This window comes from Callithrix jacchus, chromosome 8, assembly GCF_049354715.1.
Source record: "Callithrix jacchus isolate 240 chromosome 8, calJac240_pri, whole genome shotgun sequence".
Lineage (NCBI taxonomy): Eukaryota > Metazoa > Chordata > Mammalia > Primates > Cebidae > Callithrix > Callithrix jacchus.
In genome coordinates, this window is record NC_133509.1 from 24055153 (window position 1) to 24074846 (window position 19694).

General features: G+C 39.0%; 1 protein-coding gene across 3 annotated transcripts; it reads right to left on the reverse strand.

The window, feature by feature from the left end:
* Positions 1-327: 327 nt before the first annotated feature.
* RCN2 (reticulocalbin 2) lies at positions 328-18749 on the reverse strand. Of its 3 annotated transcripts, none has more exons than XM_008990156.4 (7): positions 18412-18749; positions 17943-18048; positions 14410-14606; positions 6452-6553; positions 2916-3012; positions 1855-1997; positions 328-1339 (listed from the first exon to the last, which is right to left on the reverse strand). In XM_008990156.4, exons 1-7 carry the CDS (start codon positions 18553-18555, stop codon positions 1187-1189), a joined length of 942 nt encoding a protein of 313 aa, XP_008988404.1. In that variant the 5' UTR covers positions 18556-18749; the 3' UTR covers positions 328-1186. The 3 variants fall into 3 exon arrangements, with proteins under 3 accessions (XP_008988404.1, XP_002763507.2, XP_035115170.1); XM_002763461.6 differs by having other exon boundaries at positions 6452-6565; XM_035259279.3 differs by lacking the exon at positions 6452-6553.
* Between the last annotated feature and the right edge of the window lie 945 nt (positions 18750-19694).

Sequence of the window (19694 nt, forward strand, 5' to 3'; positions counted from 1 at the left end):
TTCATCCACAAATAAAAGTGATTTAAAGAATGAAAAACTATCTCTGTGGGTCAGAACTAGAAAAAAATTAATTCCTCCTCCTTCACTTTTCCCTACCCCACCTCCACCAAAAATAAGTAAGTTGCCTACTGAATTAGGTTAAAATTGATTATCATGCTTATCAAGTGTGATTTTAATTTCAGTAAAATTGATATTGAGCTCTACTGTTGCTATCTGACCAACTCTACTGGTAATTCCAACCTGCATAACTCAAGATTATTTCTAGCCCCAAAGAGCAAAACCACATTTGCTATAAGACCAATTAAAATGTGTCAGGTGCGCATTCAATTATATTATGATTATTTTATTTAAAAAAAATAAGAAAATGCAGCAAGAATAATTTGACAGTTTTGGGAACTACCCAAATAAAGGAATGGATGAGGCAAGATAACATACAATATGACAAAACCTGTGCTAAATTCAAGAGTTATCTGAAAAATTAAAGAAAAGCAAACATATAAAAAGATAGGACATTTCATTTTTAATCACTCAAAAATGAAAAAGGTTTGGACAATGTCAAATTCCACTCACCATAATGCTATAGTTATACATTAAATATAATTACTATCTATACATATGCAAAAATATAAAGTTCTATTTCATACAATAAAACCCTTTATAGAAACCATTTCAAAATTAAGCAGAACTTCTCAACATTAATATGTGAGGTCTAAGTCCTTCTAAAGGTTCCTTTAAAGGTTTTTAAACAAAATGCTAAACCTACAAACATTGTCCTGTCAGTTCTCAAATTAAATCTACTTAGAACACACACAAAAATTGATAGCTCAATCACATACTACTTAAATAATATTGTTCAGGCATCTCTAAAATCCTCCATTTCTTCAAGTATGGAAATAGAACTCAAATATTCCACAATACAGTACTAAACAGATGGAGTATTTAGGAAAGACTTTGTTGTCATATGGCACAATATTAATGTTTTGTTTCTTCAATAGATTTTGAAATAAATATCAGGTTTTTGTTGTTTGTTTTTTCCTAAAAGACCAAAATTATAATCTACATTAAGGTAATTCTGACTGTGGTAAGACTTAAGAGTGTAAAATACAACATCAATATTTTATCACAAAAGTAAAGCTGGTAACAAATTATAAAAGGATCCAGTACTCTACTGAGATGGACTTGGAGATTAAAGCTCATCATGATAGAAATAGTCATCATGGAGCTGTCTGCCATAATCTGTGGCTTCACTGGTAAGAAACAAGTCCTGGTTTTCCAGAATCTCTTCTTCAGAGAGCTTTTTGTCACCATTCAAATCCATTTCATCAATGAGATGAAGAGCCTTCAAACAAAACAAAAAGGTGTCAAGTGTAATAAGTATTTTCAGCAAGATGTTCAGTTTAATGTGATTTGACTTGTCAAAATCATGCAGGTGCACAAGTACTCATTATTGTTTAAGTATCTTAAAATGTTACACATTGTAACCAGGTCTGTCTGCTGCTTTTCCCATTATCTCTTGTCTTCGTTTTTACTGGGTTCTGCCTCTCTCTACTCAAATCCAATCCAGGATGTATCAAGGCAAGGCAAAATTATTATAACCTACTTTGAGTCCCTGTAGGTAAATACAAACTATTATTCTATTCACTGTACTATCAAATTAATATATGACATAATCTTAACTTTCTTGTCTCCCTGATAATCTAAAATAGTTCATAAATTTAAAACATAGCAATGCATCAAACCCAAATAACCCCATTACTTCTTTCTTTGGCTTAAGATTTTGAACTTCTTTCCCTATAAACAGCACCAAATTTAGGGGGAGAAGGTGGAGAGGAACAGTTGTTCTGTAACACTTACCTCCTCTTGTGCAATGCCCTGATTGTTAGGTACTACCCAAGATAACAGCTCTTGGGGATCAAGCCTGCCATCGTTATCTTTGTCATAATCATTCACGAATCTGTCTTTCTCAACAAGTATCCATTCTGGATCTTCATTTGCAGCTTAATATAAAAAAACACAAATATACACACACAAGAATATCACATGTATCCAATAAGAAGTTTGGTATATCCCTAGAATAAAGGAAGTGAATTTAAAGTTTACTACATAAAGGAACCCCAATAAAACAGAGCAACTTAACTGAAAAGTCCTGATATACAAATATAATATTCAAAAATGACACAAGTCTAAATAACCCGTTTTAAAATCATTGGAACTAGTAATTTGTTTGCGACATTTGTTTGTAATTTGCTGCTATTTGTTCTGATATCTAGTTTTCCCAAATGTGAATTGGGTAATGTTTTACTGTATATCATGTGACTATACAAAGTTTCTTACATGTTCTCACAAAGCAATACCATGTGTAATTTTAAGGTGACAATCAGAATAAGTACAACTGGTGATCAATTTAAAAATGGCATTGTTTGGTGCCTTTAAGCAACAATTCTGAAAAAACAGCTGCTAATATAAAAGCAAACTCTTAATTTCAAACACTTATTCACCTTCTACTAAGCTTCCTAATAGTGTTTACGCCAGTATTTATAGTGTTCTATGTTTTCATCTCTTTTAAGATCCACCTGCAACAGGACGGGATTTTGTTTAAAAATATCTACCTTACTTCCTTTCCCATTTGAATTAACATTAGATTTGTTTGAAAAGAAATAAAAATGTTTGAATCTAGACACAGAAGTAAAAGTAAGCAAGACAGTGTTCTCAGATAAGCTATAAATCCATTTGTTGAACTTGTATTACAGTTAACTTAATGAAACAAGCACGATCAGGCACAGATCCTTGTTAAATTTCCTGTTAAAGCTCTCTGAAAGAGCTTTCTTTCGAAGAGAGCTTTCAATGAGCAAGGCTGTCTTTCAATGTCTTTCTTCCATTCCTTTTCTCCTTTCACATTCTCCCAGGTAACTTACTTGGATCCCGCCTGTAATCACCAAGAAATTCTTCCAAACTAACAAATCCATCACCATTTTTGTCATGTTCTTCTAAAGCTTCTTGAATGACAAATTCCTATTCCATGTTCATTAAAAAGAAAAAAAAAAGTTACAAAATGTTCAATCCCACCACCATCTGATTCAATCCTACTACAGAACTTCTTTAGAAATAAACAATTTTTGGAGCTTCGGTGGTATAATCAGCTGGTGAGGTACTTTACAGGAAAAATCATTTTGGTTGTCCATACCTTCAAGACAATCCTTCTAAACACTGGAATTTAGAAGCAAGAATAAAACCTGAAGTATTAAGTAGCTTTAAATTCAACATCCTTAAGCTCCTGATATTGTGAAGAACTCCACTTTCACTCTTATAAACCACCTCAACATTAAACTCATGCTATTTTCTGCATATCTCTCCGTCTCAAGAACATCTTGTACTACCCTTCTATTTAACTCCATTTGCCCTCCAATCCATGAACAACGCTGAAAGAGCCCTTACCTTAGAAGTGCTGTTCTGCCTCCAGATCTAAAATGTGCCAGCCCCCCATTAAACCTGAACTTCCTTGCTTCCCCTTCACCAAACCTAGCCCGGTCTATCCTAAATCGCCCCTAAATCTGTTCCTCCCTCTTATCAAAGCTTCTTATCAAACAACCAATCCTCTTCCCTAAAGATGACCTGTTCAATGTTCAGCTGTTTCAGTACTTTCCTCAATAACTTCCTATGTCTTTTCTTTTTTTTTTTTTTAAGATGGAGTATTGATCTGTTGCCCAGGCTGGAGTGCAATGGTGTGACCTTGGCTTGCTGCAACCTCCGCCTCTCTGGTTCAAGTAATTCTCCTGCCTCAGCTTCCCAAGAAGCTGGGACTACAGGCACATGCCACCACACCCAGCTAGTTTTCACATTTTTAGTAGAGATGGGGTTTGCCATGTTGGCCAGGCTGATCTCATTTCTAACTCCTAACCTCAGATGATCCGCTGGTCTTGGCCTCCCAAAGTGCTCGGATTGTAGGCGTGAGCCTCCGCGCCCAGCCCTGCCTTTTCTTTTTTCCTTCAAAGACAGGATCTCATTCTGTCACCTAGGCTAGAGAACGGTGGCACAATAATAGCTCACTATAGGCTCAAACTGGACTCAAGCGATCCTCTCACCTCAGTCTCCCAAGTAGCAAGGACCACAGGTGCATGACACCACAACTGGCTAACTTAAAAAAAATTTTGTTTGTAGACACAAGGTCTGCTGTGTTGTCTAGGATGGGCTTGAACTCCTGGCCTCAAGCGATCCTCCTGCCTTGGCCTTCCAAAGTGCTGGGATTATAGGTCTGAGTCACCATGCCTGGCCCATCTCTGACTCTTACCTTCCCTTAACACTTATTTAGTAAGTCAACATTCCTGTGTATGCTTTCTTCAAAATGTTGCCCAAATCTATTTCATTCCATTGCCAGATAGCCCTCCGGACCATATCACATAATGTCTAAATTATTTCATTGCTTTTATTGGTAATTCCCCTCTTTCACCTTCAATTATTCCTTATTCTCCAGAGAATTAAGATCTAGCATCCTTTGAATGTCATTCTTGGGCTCCATTAGCTTGTCCCAACTTAATTTTGGCACTTAAATTACACCCAGCACTGTTCTTAAACTGGGTCATGTCTTCTGTGCCAATGAGAAATTAAAAGCTTCACAATGGCAAAAGAAGTGGTATTAATGGCAGTGTCTTACCACTGAGCTACAGAGAAAAATGTATCTGCAGCCTTGTTATTAAAGGTAGAAGGGTCTACCACAACACATTACACAAAAAGCTGTATCTTCCCTCCTTGAAATATCCAGGGAATCAAGCCACATGGCTGGAGGCCGATGTCATACAACAGGCTTCAATATAAATGTTTAGTCTCTTTTTTAAAATAGCTATTTGTTACATTAGTCTTTATTCCCCAATGTGATGTTTATGCTTTCAAGCTTGGACAAGTCATAATAGGGACTCAATTAAAGTTTGTTGAGTTAAACTTATAATTCAACAAAAGTTTTGAAAAACTGGTACTTCTTTTAAATACTAAAGGGATGAGAGGACTCATTATGCTTAAAATTGCAAAAAAACATTACTAGTCATTAGCGGCTGCACCCCCACCAACCCTATGAAGAAGAATCCAAACATGACGTTATCCCAGACCAAAAGCTTTCATAAGTGATGTAAATTAAACAGAAGTCCTAGTGTTATTAACATTGAAAAACCAAAGAAAAGTCTGAAAGCTATAAAACGATAAGGAAGGCACTGAAGGTAACATAGTTATGAGAGAGAAAAGAGCCAGAGGAAGCCTGCTGCTCATATACAGTACAGAGATAAAAAAAACTCAGTCCTTCACCTTATCCCTCCCAATAAGCAACTTTGCCACCACCAAAAGCCTCCTTACTACTCCTAATTTTAGGTGGGGAGAACTCGGATCATTTTTCATCTGTGTGTCTCTTAAAATTCTAGTTGTATGATTCTTCTTTTTTATTATTATTATTTATTTTTATAGAGACAGGGTTTCACCATGTTGGCCAGGATGGTCTTGATCTCCTGACCTTGTGATCTGCCCGTCTTGGCCTCCCAAAGCGCTGGGATTACAGGTGTGAGCCACTGCACCTGGCCTTTTTATTTAAAAAAAAAAAAAAATTTTTTTTTAATATAATTCATTTTAACAATTTAACAGGTTTTAAAGTTTTGGTCACTTGGGAATGTAAACTCGTACAACCACTACAGAGAACAGTTTGGAGGTTCCTCAAAAAACTAAAAATTGAGCTACCATACAATCCAGCAATCCTACAGCTGGGTATATACCCAAAATAAAGGAAATCAGTATAGCAAAGAGATATCTGCACTCCTATGTGTGTTGCAGCACTGTTCACAAAAGCCAAGATTTGAAAGCAACCCAAGTGTCCATCAACAGATGAATGGATAAAGAAAATGTACATATACACAATGGAGTACTATTCAGTCATAAAAAACAAAGAAATCCTGCAACAACATGTTGATCCACACAAGAACATGGACAGCACTGGAGATCATGTTAAGTGAAATAAGTCAGGCACAGAAAGACAAACGTCACATGTTCTTACTCATTTGTGGGATCTAAAAATCAAAAACAATTGAACTCATGGACAGAGAGAAGGATGGTTACCAGAGCCTGGGAAGTATTGGGGGAACAGAGGTCAGTCAATGGATACAAAAAAAAAAGTAAGAATGAATAAGATCTATTATTTGATAGCAAAATAGCATGACTATAGTCTATAATAACTTAATTATACATTTAAAAATAACTAAAAAAGTGTTAGCTGGATTGTTAGTAACACAAAGGATAAATGTTTAAGGGGATGGATACCTCATTGTCTGTGATGTGATTGTTTCACATTGCATGTCAGTATCAAAATATCTCATGTATCCCATAAACATATACACCTACTATGTACCCACAAAAGTTTTTAAATATATTTTTTTAAGTTTTGGTCACTCAGTAATTATTTTAAAAACTTCGTTCTTACCGTCATATAATCAACTTCTTCAGGATGCTCAAAAGCAATAAATTCTTCAAGACTCAAACCGGGACCTGAATCCTGGTTAGCTTTTTCAAATCGCTTCTTATCCTTTAAGTGAAGCTTTGAAAATTAACATTTTTTTCAATGTCTCATTAGTATACCACATCATTTTAAATACTTTGAAAAATATTTTAACATTCCCATCCATTATCTCATTTATTCGTCACATTGTCCTTTGAGGGTAAACTAGGCGAATATATTAAAGGCAGGATAGACTCACAAGCTCTAGAATCATATAGACTCAGACCTGAATTCCAGCGGTGCCACTTACTAGCTGTGGCTCAGTGCAAACTGCTTAACCTCTCTGGTTTCCCCATCTGCAAAACTGGGATAAAAATTTCTAATAAGCAATTGGGAAAGAATCCCTACTACACAATTAATAAAGCTTAAGTATTTAGTGTTATATACTATTATTATTGATAGAAGAGCAGATTAAATGATTTGATAAAAGCCAGAAATACAGCTAAAAAATATTCAGCATGGCATAGTGGTGCATGCCTATAGTTCCAGTGACTTGGGAGGACTGCTTGAGCCCAGAAGTTCAAGGCCAGCCTTGGCACCATAGCAAGACTCTGACTCAAAAAACAAAACTACTGAACTTGGATCCTCCTTATTCTTTCTATGATAGTATACAATCTACTTTAACAATTAATCTCAATACTGTTTGAATGCCCAAAAGTCAATAAATTTATACCATGTATTAAATCTTGGCAGGGCTTTTAAAAATTATTTCTGGTCCTCTAAGTGACTTCTCAAAAATTCATTATTATGTTTCAGAAAAAAGGTACTCTTATGTTGAGAATCTCATAATATTAGTATATATACCTAATATGTGGAAGTCTTTTCTTTTTTGGGGGGGTGGGGGATGGGGTCTCACTCCATCATCCAGGTTGGAGTGCAGTGATGTGATCTCAGCTCACTGAAACCTCCACCTCCCAGGTTCAAGCGATCCTATCATCCCAGCCTCCCAAGTAGCGGGGACCACAGGCTTGTGCCACCACACCCAGCTAATTTTTTGCATTTTTTATAGAGATGGGGTTTCACCATGTTGTCCAGGCTGGTCTCAAACTCCTGAGCTCAGGCGATCCATCTGTTTTAGCCTCCCAAATAGCTGGGACTATAGGCATGAGTCACCATTCTTAGCCTGGAAGTCTAGTCTTAGTAGGCTCTTGATAGTGTTAATTCTGTATATTCAGATATAAATACATCAAAAGTTTAAATGGATCCCATTGTGAGGGTAAATAAATACAGATCCTTTTCTACTTTCTCTCCCATCTTCCCCTCTGCCTCCTTTTTCTAAATGATTCAGCACCTATCAGGGACAACACTGCTTTTGACAAAATTTTCAATGGTAATTCTGTAACCAAGAGGCTTGGAGGGCCATAATGCTACATTGCTAATCCTGCATAATTTCTGTTTTGAGAATTTCTGGGAATAGTTTTCCTTCCTATAAACCGATATGTATTAAACTGTGCATTTTTCAAAAGCACAATTTCAAATATTTCAGAAGCTTTTAAGTGTTTCACTACTGAATAAAAACGTTCTTTTCAGTTTTCTAGAACAGAGGTCAGGGGGCAGTCATTTATCTAAACACTAGTTCTTTTACAATTACTGATTAACAATGGAAAGGCTCACCTCTTTCCCCAAAGAATTTGTTTCATTAACATCTAGACTCTACAAGCCAAGTTATATTCACCCAATCATGACAGAAAAGAAAAAATAATAACCTGTTTCCAAATAGCTCCTTTTAACTTAATGTTTCATAATTTTAAAAAACTAGACCAAATGATTTGCATGTTATGTTCAAGTTTAACATGGAAAAAGCAAACAAACAAGAATTTGAGGTACTTTGTTGAGTCAATCAAGTTCTTTTTGAATAAACCACTATTCAAACGACCAAGTGCTTAGATTTCTTATGAAAGAACCCTTCAATTTGGAGCAAAAAGGTCCATGTTTCAGGAGAAGAGCTAAATTTGGCCAAATTTGCCTATGGAAAGAAAGGATCTCTTTCAACAAGCAGAGATTTCTTTAAAAAAAAAAAAAAAAAAAAAAAGGCAGGAGGGGAGAGGAGGGGGTAGGTTTTTCTGGTTCACATTTCATGGCCATTTGTAGAACACAAAATATGAATAGCTCATATTAAGTCGAAGAGGACAAAAACAGAAAGACTTTTTTCAAAGTGACAAATTCCTAAACACACACACACACACACACACACACACACACACAAAAGATGGTCAGTTTCATAAAACCTCAACACTCTCTTTTTTCTTCTATATAAAAACCTTGTATTCTAGTAGAGGGTAAAAAGTGTTATGTACAGTAATAAAAAAGCTACCATAATCATTTTTATTTTTAGATTGCAACAGAAACTTGTGAGGAACAAAACTGCCATCTTTTGGTAGACTAATGATTCTACATGAGGAAATATATAAAGTGTGATTCTAGAACAAGCATCTAGGTCTTAAAAATTCACATGCAAGGTTATATCTTACATAAATAAATACTGCTTATACATGCACATTCAGTAGCTGACTTTAGAAGTTAGAACACTTCAACTTTTGCCAGATAGGTCCCCAAATTTTAATTATCCTGTGTTGACTACAACTGTTCTTTATATTATAAAGAAATGCTTCTTCAGGCATTTCACAGCCTGAAAGGGTTATCTTTATTCTCTATATGAAAACTTATTAAATATAAGATAAAATTCAGAACAGGCATGGTGGTTCACACCTGTAATCTCAGCACTTTGTAGGCCAAGGCAGGTGGATCACTTGAGATCAGGAGTTTGAGCCCAGCCTGGCCAACATGGTGAAACTCAGTCTCTACTAAAAGAAAAATACAAAAATTAGCCAGGCGTGGTGGCACAAGCCTGTAGTCCCAGCTACTCAGGAAGCTCAGGCAGGAGAATTGCACTCCAGCCTGGGTGACACAGTGAGATTCCATCTCAAAAAAAAAAAAAAAGGTAAAATTCAGACATCAAGTTGGCCTTTGTTTTTAGTAGACTTTCATATAGAAAAATTTATTTTATTCACATATCCAATTACTTTTCTTTTTTTTTTTTGAGACAGAGTTTCCCTCTTGTTGCCCAAACTGAAGTGCAATAGTGTGACCTCTGCTCACTGCAACCTCTGCCTCCTGGGTTTGAGTGATTCTTCTGCCTCAGCCTCCCCAGTAGCTGGGATTATAAGCGCGTGCCACCATGCCTGGCTAATTTTTTGTAATTTTAGTAGAGACAGGGTTTCACCATGTTAGCCAGGCTGGTATCCAACTCCTGACCTCAGGTGATCCGCCTGCCTCAGCCTCCTAAAGTGCTGGGATTACAGGTATGAGCCACTGCGCCCAGCCCCAATTACTTTCTATGATTGTTTTATTTATGGTATAGCGTTTAGTCTATAACTTTGAGACTGATTCATTCTTCATCCTTTATTTTTTGTTTTGAAGAATAATGCATATGACTTCTGGGTTCATCTTTACAATCCACATCAATTTGTAGGAGGTTATTTATTTATTTATTTTTAAAAGGTGAGGTTTCACTATGTTGTCTAGACTGGCCTCAAATTCCTGGGCTCAAACAATCCTCCTGCTTCAGCCTCCTGAGCAGCTGGGACTATAGATACACACAGGAAGTTAGTTATAGCAAATTCTAAAAACATATGATTAGAACTTCATGAAGATAGAGACATATTCCTACGCTGTCAAAAAAAAAAAAAAACCCAAAATGACTTCCATTGAAGTGTTCATTTTAGGGATCAATCAATTCCTTTAGGCTAAGATTCATCTAATTCACCCTTTAAAAGTAGAGTGTTATAATCAACATGTTCTAAGAAGCTGGTGGGGAACACAGAAACAGAACCAGACACCTTTTAAAAAAACTGTTCATAAACAAGTTATATTAATGAGTCATGTATCTCTTCAAAGTGAAGATTTTCTTCTCAGCACCATCTATTATATCACCCCCTTCTAAGAATACAGGAATACACACTTCTTATTTTTTTAAAGTTGATTAAATATAAATTTATATAAATGTTTTCTTCAGCAATATTCTTTTAAATCAAAACAGAACTGCTTACCCCTCCAGTTGCCACCATTTATTACCATTTCTTCACATTATTATAATCCTAAAGGGAGAATATTTATTTTTTATTATCTTTTCAGAAATGGGGTCTCTCTGTTGCCCAGGCTGCAGTGTAGTGACATAAATATGGCTCACTGCAGCCTTGACTGCCTGGGCTGGAGCAATCTTCCTGCCTCAGCCTCCCAAATAGCTGGGACCACAGGCACACACCATCATGCCCATCTAATGTTTAAATTTTGTTTAGGCATTTGTTAACTATACAGCTTTAGTTAGGATTTAATTTTTAAGGGGAAAATGTATCCATAGGCTCAAGTGATCCTCCCACCTTGGCTTAGGTGCTGAGATTACAGATATGAGCCACCACGCCTGGCCTGAATGGGAATTATTATCCCCATTTTTGGAGATGAGGAAACTGAAGCACATGAAAGTTTAATAACTTACCCAAAGTTACACAACTGTGAAGTGCTGGAGTTAAATGTGAAGCTAAGTAGACTGGCTCTGAGGATGGAGCCCCAAACCTCCACATTGGTGGTATAGTTATTAGCAGAGAATTAACCAACTTAGAGTTAGTGGTGGCTTACAGAGTTCAAGGGGCCAACATGATTCTAAATAAACAGCACATTTAGAAAGCATTTACCAAGGGAATGGGGTGTTATTGTTTAACACATAGTTTTAGCTTTTCAAGATGAAAAAGAGTTCCGGGGATTAGTTGCACTACACTGTGAATGTACTTAACACTAGTGAATGGTATACTTTAAAATGGTGACAATAAGTAAACTTGTTATATACTCAATCCCTCCATATTTGTGAAATATTGGTTCCACAACCTCCCTAGGATCCCAAAACCCAAGGGTGCTCAACTCCCTGATATAAAGTAGTACAGTATTTGCATATAACCTACATATATCTTCCCAAATATTTTAAATTATCTCTAGATTACTTATAATGCAAATTACAATTTAAATAAGTAAATAATTGTCATACTATATTGTTTAATATAAATCATGGCCACAATAAAAAAATTAAAAGGTATATACCAAAACAGGTTAAAAAACAGAAGAGCCTCAAATATTTTCGAGGTACCCCTGACTAATGTTTTGGGATGGTTTGCAACAGCATGTTTGAGTTTATTTTTATTTTTTTCTACACATTAAAAGCTATCTTGGGCCGGGTGCAGTGGCTCAAGCCTGTAATTCCAGCACTTTGGGAGGCCAAGGTGGGTGGATCATGAGGTCAAGAGATCGAGACCATCCTGGTCAACATGGTGAAACCCCATCTCTACTAAAAATATTTTTTTAAAAATGAGCTGGGCATGGTGGCGTGTGCCTATAATCCCAGCTATCTAGGAGGCTGAGGCAGGAGAATTGCCTGAACCCAGGAGGCGGAGGTTGCGGTGAGCCGAGATCGCGCCATTGCACTCCAGCCTGGGTAAAAAGAGTGAAACTCCATCTCAAAAAAAAAAAAACAGCTATCTTAAAAAAAGTTCTTGGTGACAGGCACTCTAATTACTCTGATTTGATCATTATACCTTATATGCTTGTATGATATGAAAATAGCACATGTACTCCATAAGTGTGTATAATAAAATATCATATTAGCTTTGAAATACAAAAGTATTTGCTAGAGCAATTTCTCAAGCTCACGGTCATTTCTGTTGATATACTTTCAGTTTAACAGACTTCCTAGAAGTCTTGAAAAGTTCCTACTAATTCCTAAGTAAAATTAGTCTTCTTCAGCTCTGTTTAATTAAGAAGGATGTATTTCAACAAATTAAACCATGAGACACATTAGAACTCATAGTGATACTGAATTTTCAAAAAATCAATAATTTGGGGCCAGTTACAGTTGCTCACACCTGAAATCCTAGCACTTTGGGAGGCTGAGGTGGGTAGACTGCTTGACCTCAGGAGTTTGAGACTAGCATGGGCAAGATGGTGAAACCCCATCTATACAAATAGTACAAAAATTAGATGGGCATGGTGGCTTGAGCCTTAAACCTCAGCTACTTGGAGGCTGTGTTGGGAGGACTGCTTGAGCCCAGGAGGCAGAGGTTGCAGTGAGCTGAGATCACACTACTGCACTTCAGCCTGGGCAACAGAGTGCGATTCAAGAAAAAAAACAAAAAGAGTTACTTTTGAAGGGTGTATACACCATGGAAAATGGTACTGTGGTTTCTCAAAAAATTAAAAATAGAATTACCATATGATCCAGCAATGTCACTTCTGGGTAAATACCCAAAAGAATTGAAAGCAAGATCCCTCAGAGATTTGCAAATCCCAAATCCAAGATGCTTCAATGAGCATTTCTTTTGAGTGTCATGTCAATGCTCCAAAAGTTTCATATTTAGGAGTATTTTGATTTTGGATTTTGGGATTAGGGATACCTAACCTGTACATACAACAGAATATTACTTTGTCTTAAAAAGGAAGGAAATTCTGATGCATGCTACAAAATGGAAGAACCTTGAGGACACTATGTTAAGTAAAATAAGCCAGTTTCAAAAAGACAAATAGTGTATGATTCTACTTAGCTGAGGTACCTAAAGTTGCCAAATTCAGAGACAGAAAGTACAATGATGGTTGCCAGGAGCTACTGGGAGGAGGGAATGAGGAGTTTTGTTGAATGGATAGAGAGCTTCAGCTCTGCAAGATGAAATGAGTTGCGGAAATTGGTTGCACAACACCGTGAATGGACTGAACACTACTGACATGTACACTTTAAAATGGTTACAATGGTCAATTTGTTACACACTCCTCCCTCACACATTCATGAGAAATTGGTTCCAAGACCTCCCTAGAACATCAAATCTGAGAATGCTCAAGTCCCTGATATAAATGGTACCTTACTTGCACATAGTCTATATACATCTTCCTGAATACTTAAAATCAGGGACTCCCAATCCCTGGGCCACGGACGGGTACTGGTCTGTGGCCTATTAGGAACTGAGCAACACAGCAGGAGGTGCGCGGTGGCATTACCATCTAACCCCTGCTCTGCCTCCTATCAGATCAGGGGTGGCATTAGATTTTCATAGGAGCGCAAACCCGATTGTGAACTGCACACGTGGGGGATCTAGGTTGCATGCTCCTTATAAGAACCTAATGCCTGACTACCTGAGGTAGAATAGTTTCATCCTAAAACCATTCCCCAACCCCTCTGCCACACACTGTCTGGTGGAAAAATTGTCTTCCATGAAACTGGTCCCTGGTGCCAAAAAGGCTGGGAACTTCTGCTTTAAATCATCTCTAGATTACTTATAATACAAATTACAACTTAAACGAGGAGTAAATCATTGTTATACTATATTGTTTAAGGAATAACCAAGAGAAATAAGTCTGTATATGTTGAGTAGAAGCACAGTTTTTTTTTTGGAAGGCTTACTTTTTTGGATACTTAATTAAAATCCTCAGTTGTTTGAATCCAAAGATGTGGAACCCATAGATTTTTTTTTTAAGTGACTATATAAACTATGTGCTTAAAATGGGAATGGGCTATAATAGCCATCTTAATAAAGATAAAACTGATTGTTTAATGATATTAAAATATTGAGACACATATTCAAAACACATTTAAAAAGGAACTCTGGAAATGAGGACAATTAAATGATGGAGCTGAGAACAGATACAAGGATCATGTAGGTAATCTAGAATAAGAGCCCCAAATCTGGCCAGAAAGGAAACCATCAAAATGACTGCTGAAGTGGAACAGGTGATTTCCTAGAGAACAAAACAATCCAGTCTACGACCTCAGGCCCTCTTGTGCTCATTCATGTGGGAAGGTAAAGTAAGCTGATATGATCAAAAGGAACAGCTTGTGCACATGAACTCACCTGCCTAAAGGACTCCTCTTCCGCATCATCCAGAGCCGTGTTCTCATCAAAGTCAATCACACGATCATACATCTGAATGTTGTATTCATCCCATGTAACAGTACCATCGTTGTTTTTATCATATTCAACAAACTGTTGTTTTGCTTCTTGCATAGCATAATGCTTAAAAGACATCTGAATCCATGAACTGAGTTCACCTGTGAGAATTTCCCAGAACACAATGCATGTGACGTTAATTAATTCTCATACTTAAGAGTAAGGATTTCTAAACCTTCTCTGAAAAGGCAAAATCTTTGATGTTTGCAAATACTGAGAATTGGCCTAGTTTTATTAATAGAAATAGGGTAGGAGGTGGGAAAGGCTGTTTGGAAGAGCTCATGGAGTTTTGTTTTTTTGGAGACCGAGTCTGGCTCTGTCGCCCAGGCAGAGTGCAGTGGCGCAATATTGGCTCACTGCAACCTCTGCCTCCTGGGTTCAACCTCTGCCTTCAAGCGATTCTCCTACCTCAGCCTCCTGAGTAGCTATGACTACAAGCACACGCCAACATGCCAGGGTAATTTTTTTTTTTTTTTTTGGTAGAAACAGGGTTTCACATATTGGCCAGGCTGGTCTCAAACTCCTGACCTTGTGATCCACTTGCCTCAGCCTCCCAAAGTGCTGGGATTACAGGTATGAGCCACTGCACCCAGCTGGATCTTCTATACTATGACATATGATTCTATATAGAATATAAGCTCCATGAAAGTTTGGGTATGTTCTGTTCACTGATGTATATCAAATACCTGGAAAGTTCCTGGCTCTGTAAGTATTTGTTGAATGAATTATCAACTGGCCAAAATAGACCTTACTTTTTAAAAATATTATCGAAAAAATTGCAGAAAGCCTTTGCCAACTACCACAGATCTCTCAGGAAGCATAAATATGTGGATAACTATTTATTTTAAAATGTATTAGAAAAAAAGTGTTTTTTTTTTATTTATGAAGGCGATATAAAGCTTTCCTTTAAAATACATTTTATGTGGGTTGAATTAAAACTACATTAAGAAAATAATAGATGGTTAAGTAGATACGGCCTAAATTGTGAAAAGGTATTCAAGTGACTGAGAATACTGCTTCAGTATATTACCTTTAAACATGTTGTAAAACATATGGAGGAAATTTTAATGAAGTTATGGGTAGCAATTTATGCCCTTCATGCAACAGCTATCTGTCTTAACTTGGTACCTGAAGGTATAGGAAAAGAGTTTCTATGTCCCGTTTTGAATCAACTTTAAAAAAAATCTATTTGGCTGGACGCAGTGGCTCACGCCTATAACCCCAGCACTTTGGGAGGCTGAGGCAGGCAGATCACCTGAGGTCAGGAGTTCAAGACCAGCCTGGTCAACATGGTGAAACCCTGCCTCTACTAAAAATATGAAGATTAGCCGAGTGTGGTGGCGAGTGCCTGTAATCCCACTATTCGGGAGGCTGAGACACAAGATTATCACTTGAACCTGGGCAGCAGAGGTTGCATTGTGCAAGATCACACCACTGCACTCCAGTCAGGCAAGAGCAAGACGTGGCCTCAAAAAAAAGAAAGGCCAGGTGCCATGGCTCATGCCTGTAATCCCAGCACTTTGGGAGGCCGAGATGGGTGGATCACAAGGTCAAGCGATGGAGACCATCCTGGCAAACACGGTGAAACCCCATCTCTACTAAAAATACAAAAATGAACTGGGTGTGGTGACACGTGCCTGTAGTCCCAGCTACTTGGGAGACTGAGGCAGGAGAATCACTTGAACCTGAGAGGCGGAGGTTGCAGTGAGCCGAGACTGCACCACTGCACTCCAGCCTGGCAACAGAGTGAGACTCCATCTAAAAAAAAGCTTATTAATAGAAATATTTACTCTGCCACATTAAAGCAAACAAAGGGAGGGAAAAACAGGAATATTTATGAGGACAGCATGAGTATACCATTTATCAGGGCCCTCTATATATGTTGCCTCTAATCTTCAAAACAATGTGATTATAATAATCACTATAATACAACTGAGGAAACTGAGGTTCAGAAAAGTCCAAGCCTTCACAACTAATAAATAGCAGAGTCCAGATTCAAACCTGTTTGGCTTCAAAGCCTAAGCTCCTACTGAGTTTTGCTACCTCTTAACATCTGAATCCAGACCTGGCCCTCAGAGTGCAAACTGCCAAAATTCTCTTAAGGGTCCTCAAGTAGAATGAAGGCTTTTGTAAGCACCATGAGTCTTTCTTCTAGTTTATTTAAAGAGAGCAGCACGGCATAGTAGAAAACAGAATGGAACAGGGATCAGAAACATGGGTTCACACTTCAGCTTTGCCATTGGGGGTAGTTTACCATCTCAAGCTTTTTTTCTCATCTGTCTAATGAAGATTTGGACTAAAATTTTTCTAACTTTAAACTTCTTAAAACCTTACTATTAAATATTTGAACATATTTAGGTCTTGACAGACAGGTGCCACACAGTCTTCCAAATCAACATGTTGTGTTCTTTGGTTACTCTAGTATAATCAAAGATTGACTTATTCTCAGCCTGGATAATCAGAGACCAAAGGTTTTGTTATTATTGTCTACTTAAGTAGAAGAAAAAGCCTCCAATCTTCCAGAGGGTTCCAATGTGAATATGTCATTGACAGCACATCTTAAATTTACCAGTTTATAATTTTCTCTGGGAACTTCATTCCTTGATGGTGAACAGCATTTAAATGAGAGTTGCAGAAAAACAGCTAACTTAAAGAGTCACAGTAATAACCTGAATTTTTCTGAAGACCCACTTGGAATGCTGACAGGGCACATCACTTGAGTTGAACAATGGGGAGAGACAGGTGCACAGCAATTTATTTAGAACATTCTTTTAATAGTCTGTGCATTTCATTTCTGACTACACAACTTATCTGAGAGCACTCAGATTTCTTTTTTTAAATGAAGGATATTAAAACCTGAATTAAAAGCGGGATACCTGGATTCTAGTCCTGGCTTTGCCACTTATTTGTAAAAGGCATTTATCCCTATGAACTTCATTTCTTCATCTATAAAGAGATGTAGACAAGATGATCCTAAGGCTCCTACCAGCTCTAACATTTGGGTATAATGTAAGAAACGTAATTCACACACAACAGGTCTTTTTCTGTTTGTTTACAAAAAGAAGCAAATTCCTAAAATTTAAATGAAGCATATATCAAAAGAGCGATAAATCATTTACTGCCTTAGTTTTGGGGCATATTTCTCTAAAATAAATCGTATTGTTGACACTAACAAAAGTCATGTGAGAGGGTGTCTCAAGGTATGACTTGCCTGTAGAGTACAGGGTCAGTGATGGTAATAGATAACCGGAGAAAGCACTGAGTTTCACTTGGTTCTCAGCGTCTAATGATCTGAAGGTATGAAACCTATTCTCCACGTCCTTTTTTCCTTCTCACAGGACTTCAACTTGGGACACTAGCAATCTACATTCAGCAGACGCCCCTGCTTAACATGTCTGTGTTTGTCTCCATTGTTAGTTGTGTGGGACAGTCCTTACTTTCAGTGAGAAAGCCATCTGAGTCCAGGTCGATTTTCTTTATGATCGCCTGCAGTCTTTTTTGCTGCTCTTCGTGGCCGAGTTTAACATATTCATCCACATCTTCCTTTGGGGGGAAGCGACACACAGGAGGGCCAAGCATTACTATCAGCGGGGCAAAATGGTGGAGAAAAACAGCTACTAGAAGACCCCATTGCCAAGGGGTTTCGGGGCGACCCGCACCTGCACTTCAAGGCCCCTATCCCCTACACACCCTCCATGATTCTGCCTCCTATCCTGAAGGTAGACGGGATCCAGCTCTTGGGCCCCGCCATCTCCTCAGGCTTTCCAGGCCCCGGGACCCCCAGAGAGCGAGCGCCGCGCCGCCCCGGCCAGGCCTCTCTCGGCTGCCCCCCTTTGTCCCGGGACAAAGCCGGCGGCGGCTGCGGTGCGAGGCTCGGCCCCCCAAGCCCCGGTCTGGCCGCCTCACCTGGACGCCCAGCAGCGCCTCACGGTCGTAGTCGCTGCGGTGCTCGCCCTGCTGGTAGTGCAGCTCCTCGGCCTTGCCGGCGCCGGCTGCCGCGGCGCACAGCAGCAGCAGCCCCAGCGCCGCCGGCCTCTGGCCCAGCCGCATCGCGCCGGCCCGCGAAGGACACCGAGGGACGCTAGGAGGGAGGCGGGCGGGGGCCCGGGCCGGCTGCGACGCTCCGCGGGCCGCCACGGAGAGGCGGCGCGGTGTACGTCGAGGGCGGAGAGGACGGAAGGCGGAACCCGCGGTAGCGGCCACAACGCCCAGAGACAGGCCAGGGGCCGGTCCTCCACTGCGGTGCGGAGGCGAGCCGGGAGGAGGCCTATATGGCCGGCGCGGAGTGGCGGGGCACGAGGCCGCGCCGCTGATTGGACAGCGCGGCGCTGGGGGCGGGCCGCCGCGATCTCCGGGTCAGCAGCAGCAGATCGCCGCGGCCCAGAGAGCTCCGGGAGCCACGCGGGGGCCGCAGACAGTGGAGAAACCCAGGACCCACTCCTTATGTTTCCCCCGACACCCTTCGAAAAGCACGCCTCCAACCCACCCCACCCCTGCCCTGTCTTCCACTCAGCCTCGTTCCTGCCAGAAACTCCAGGTCCACTCCATGTTTCCCTCCTACCGTCCATCAATGAGACAGGCTGGAGGTTTCAGTGACAGCAATACAATATCGAAAATTTTTTGCCTGAGGAATCTACCAACAGTATTCATTTCCCAGTCTTATATACTTCTACTTATTTATTTAATTAGAGTAGAACGTAAAAACTCAGGAAATGCAGCCAGATGCTTGTATCTGATGCTCAATTTCGTAATTTACAAGTTACGTGACCTTACGTTAAATTTCTTGGCCCCTGAAAACTTGTTTGCTTATCTATAAACTGAGCATAGTAATAAGACTACCTTAAAGAACTGTCGTGAAGATTAAATTAAATAATGTAATGTGTTTAGAACAATAGCACACATGACTAAGCGTTCAGTGAATGTAAACTTTCATCCATGCAAGTAGAAAAGCAAAAGATGATTGCGCAGAAAGAATAGCTTAGTAAGTACCTAGCAAAACCTTCAGGAACAGGATGCATATACTCCATGTCTGTTCACAGGTTTGTGTGATTTCTCCACCTCATCCTGAACACATTAAACCCTTAAAAATTTGTAGGCTGCAGCTCGAGCCCTTTTCTTTATTGATTGCTCCACTTAGGATCAGGGCTTTCACACAGAAGAAAAGGCTTTCTGGGTTCTCTTTCATGTCT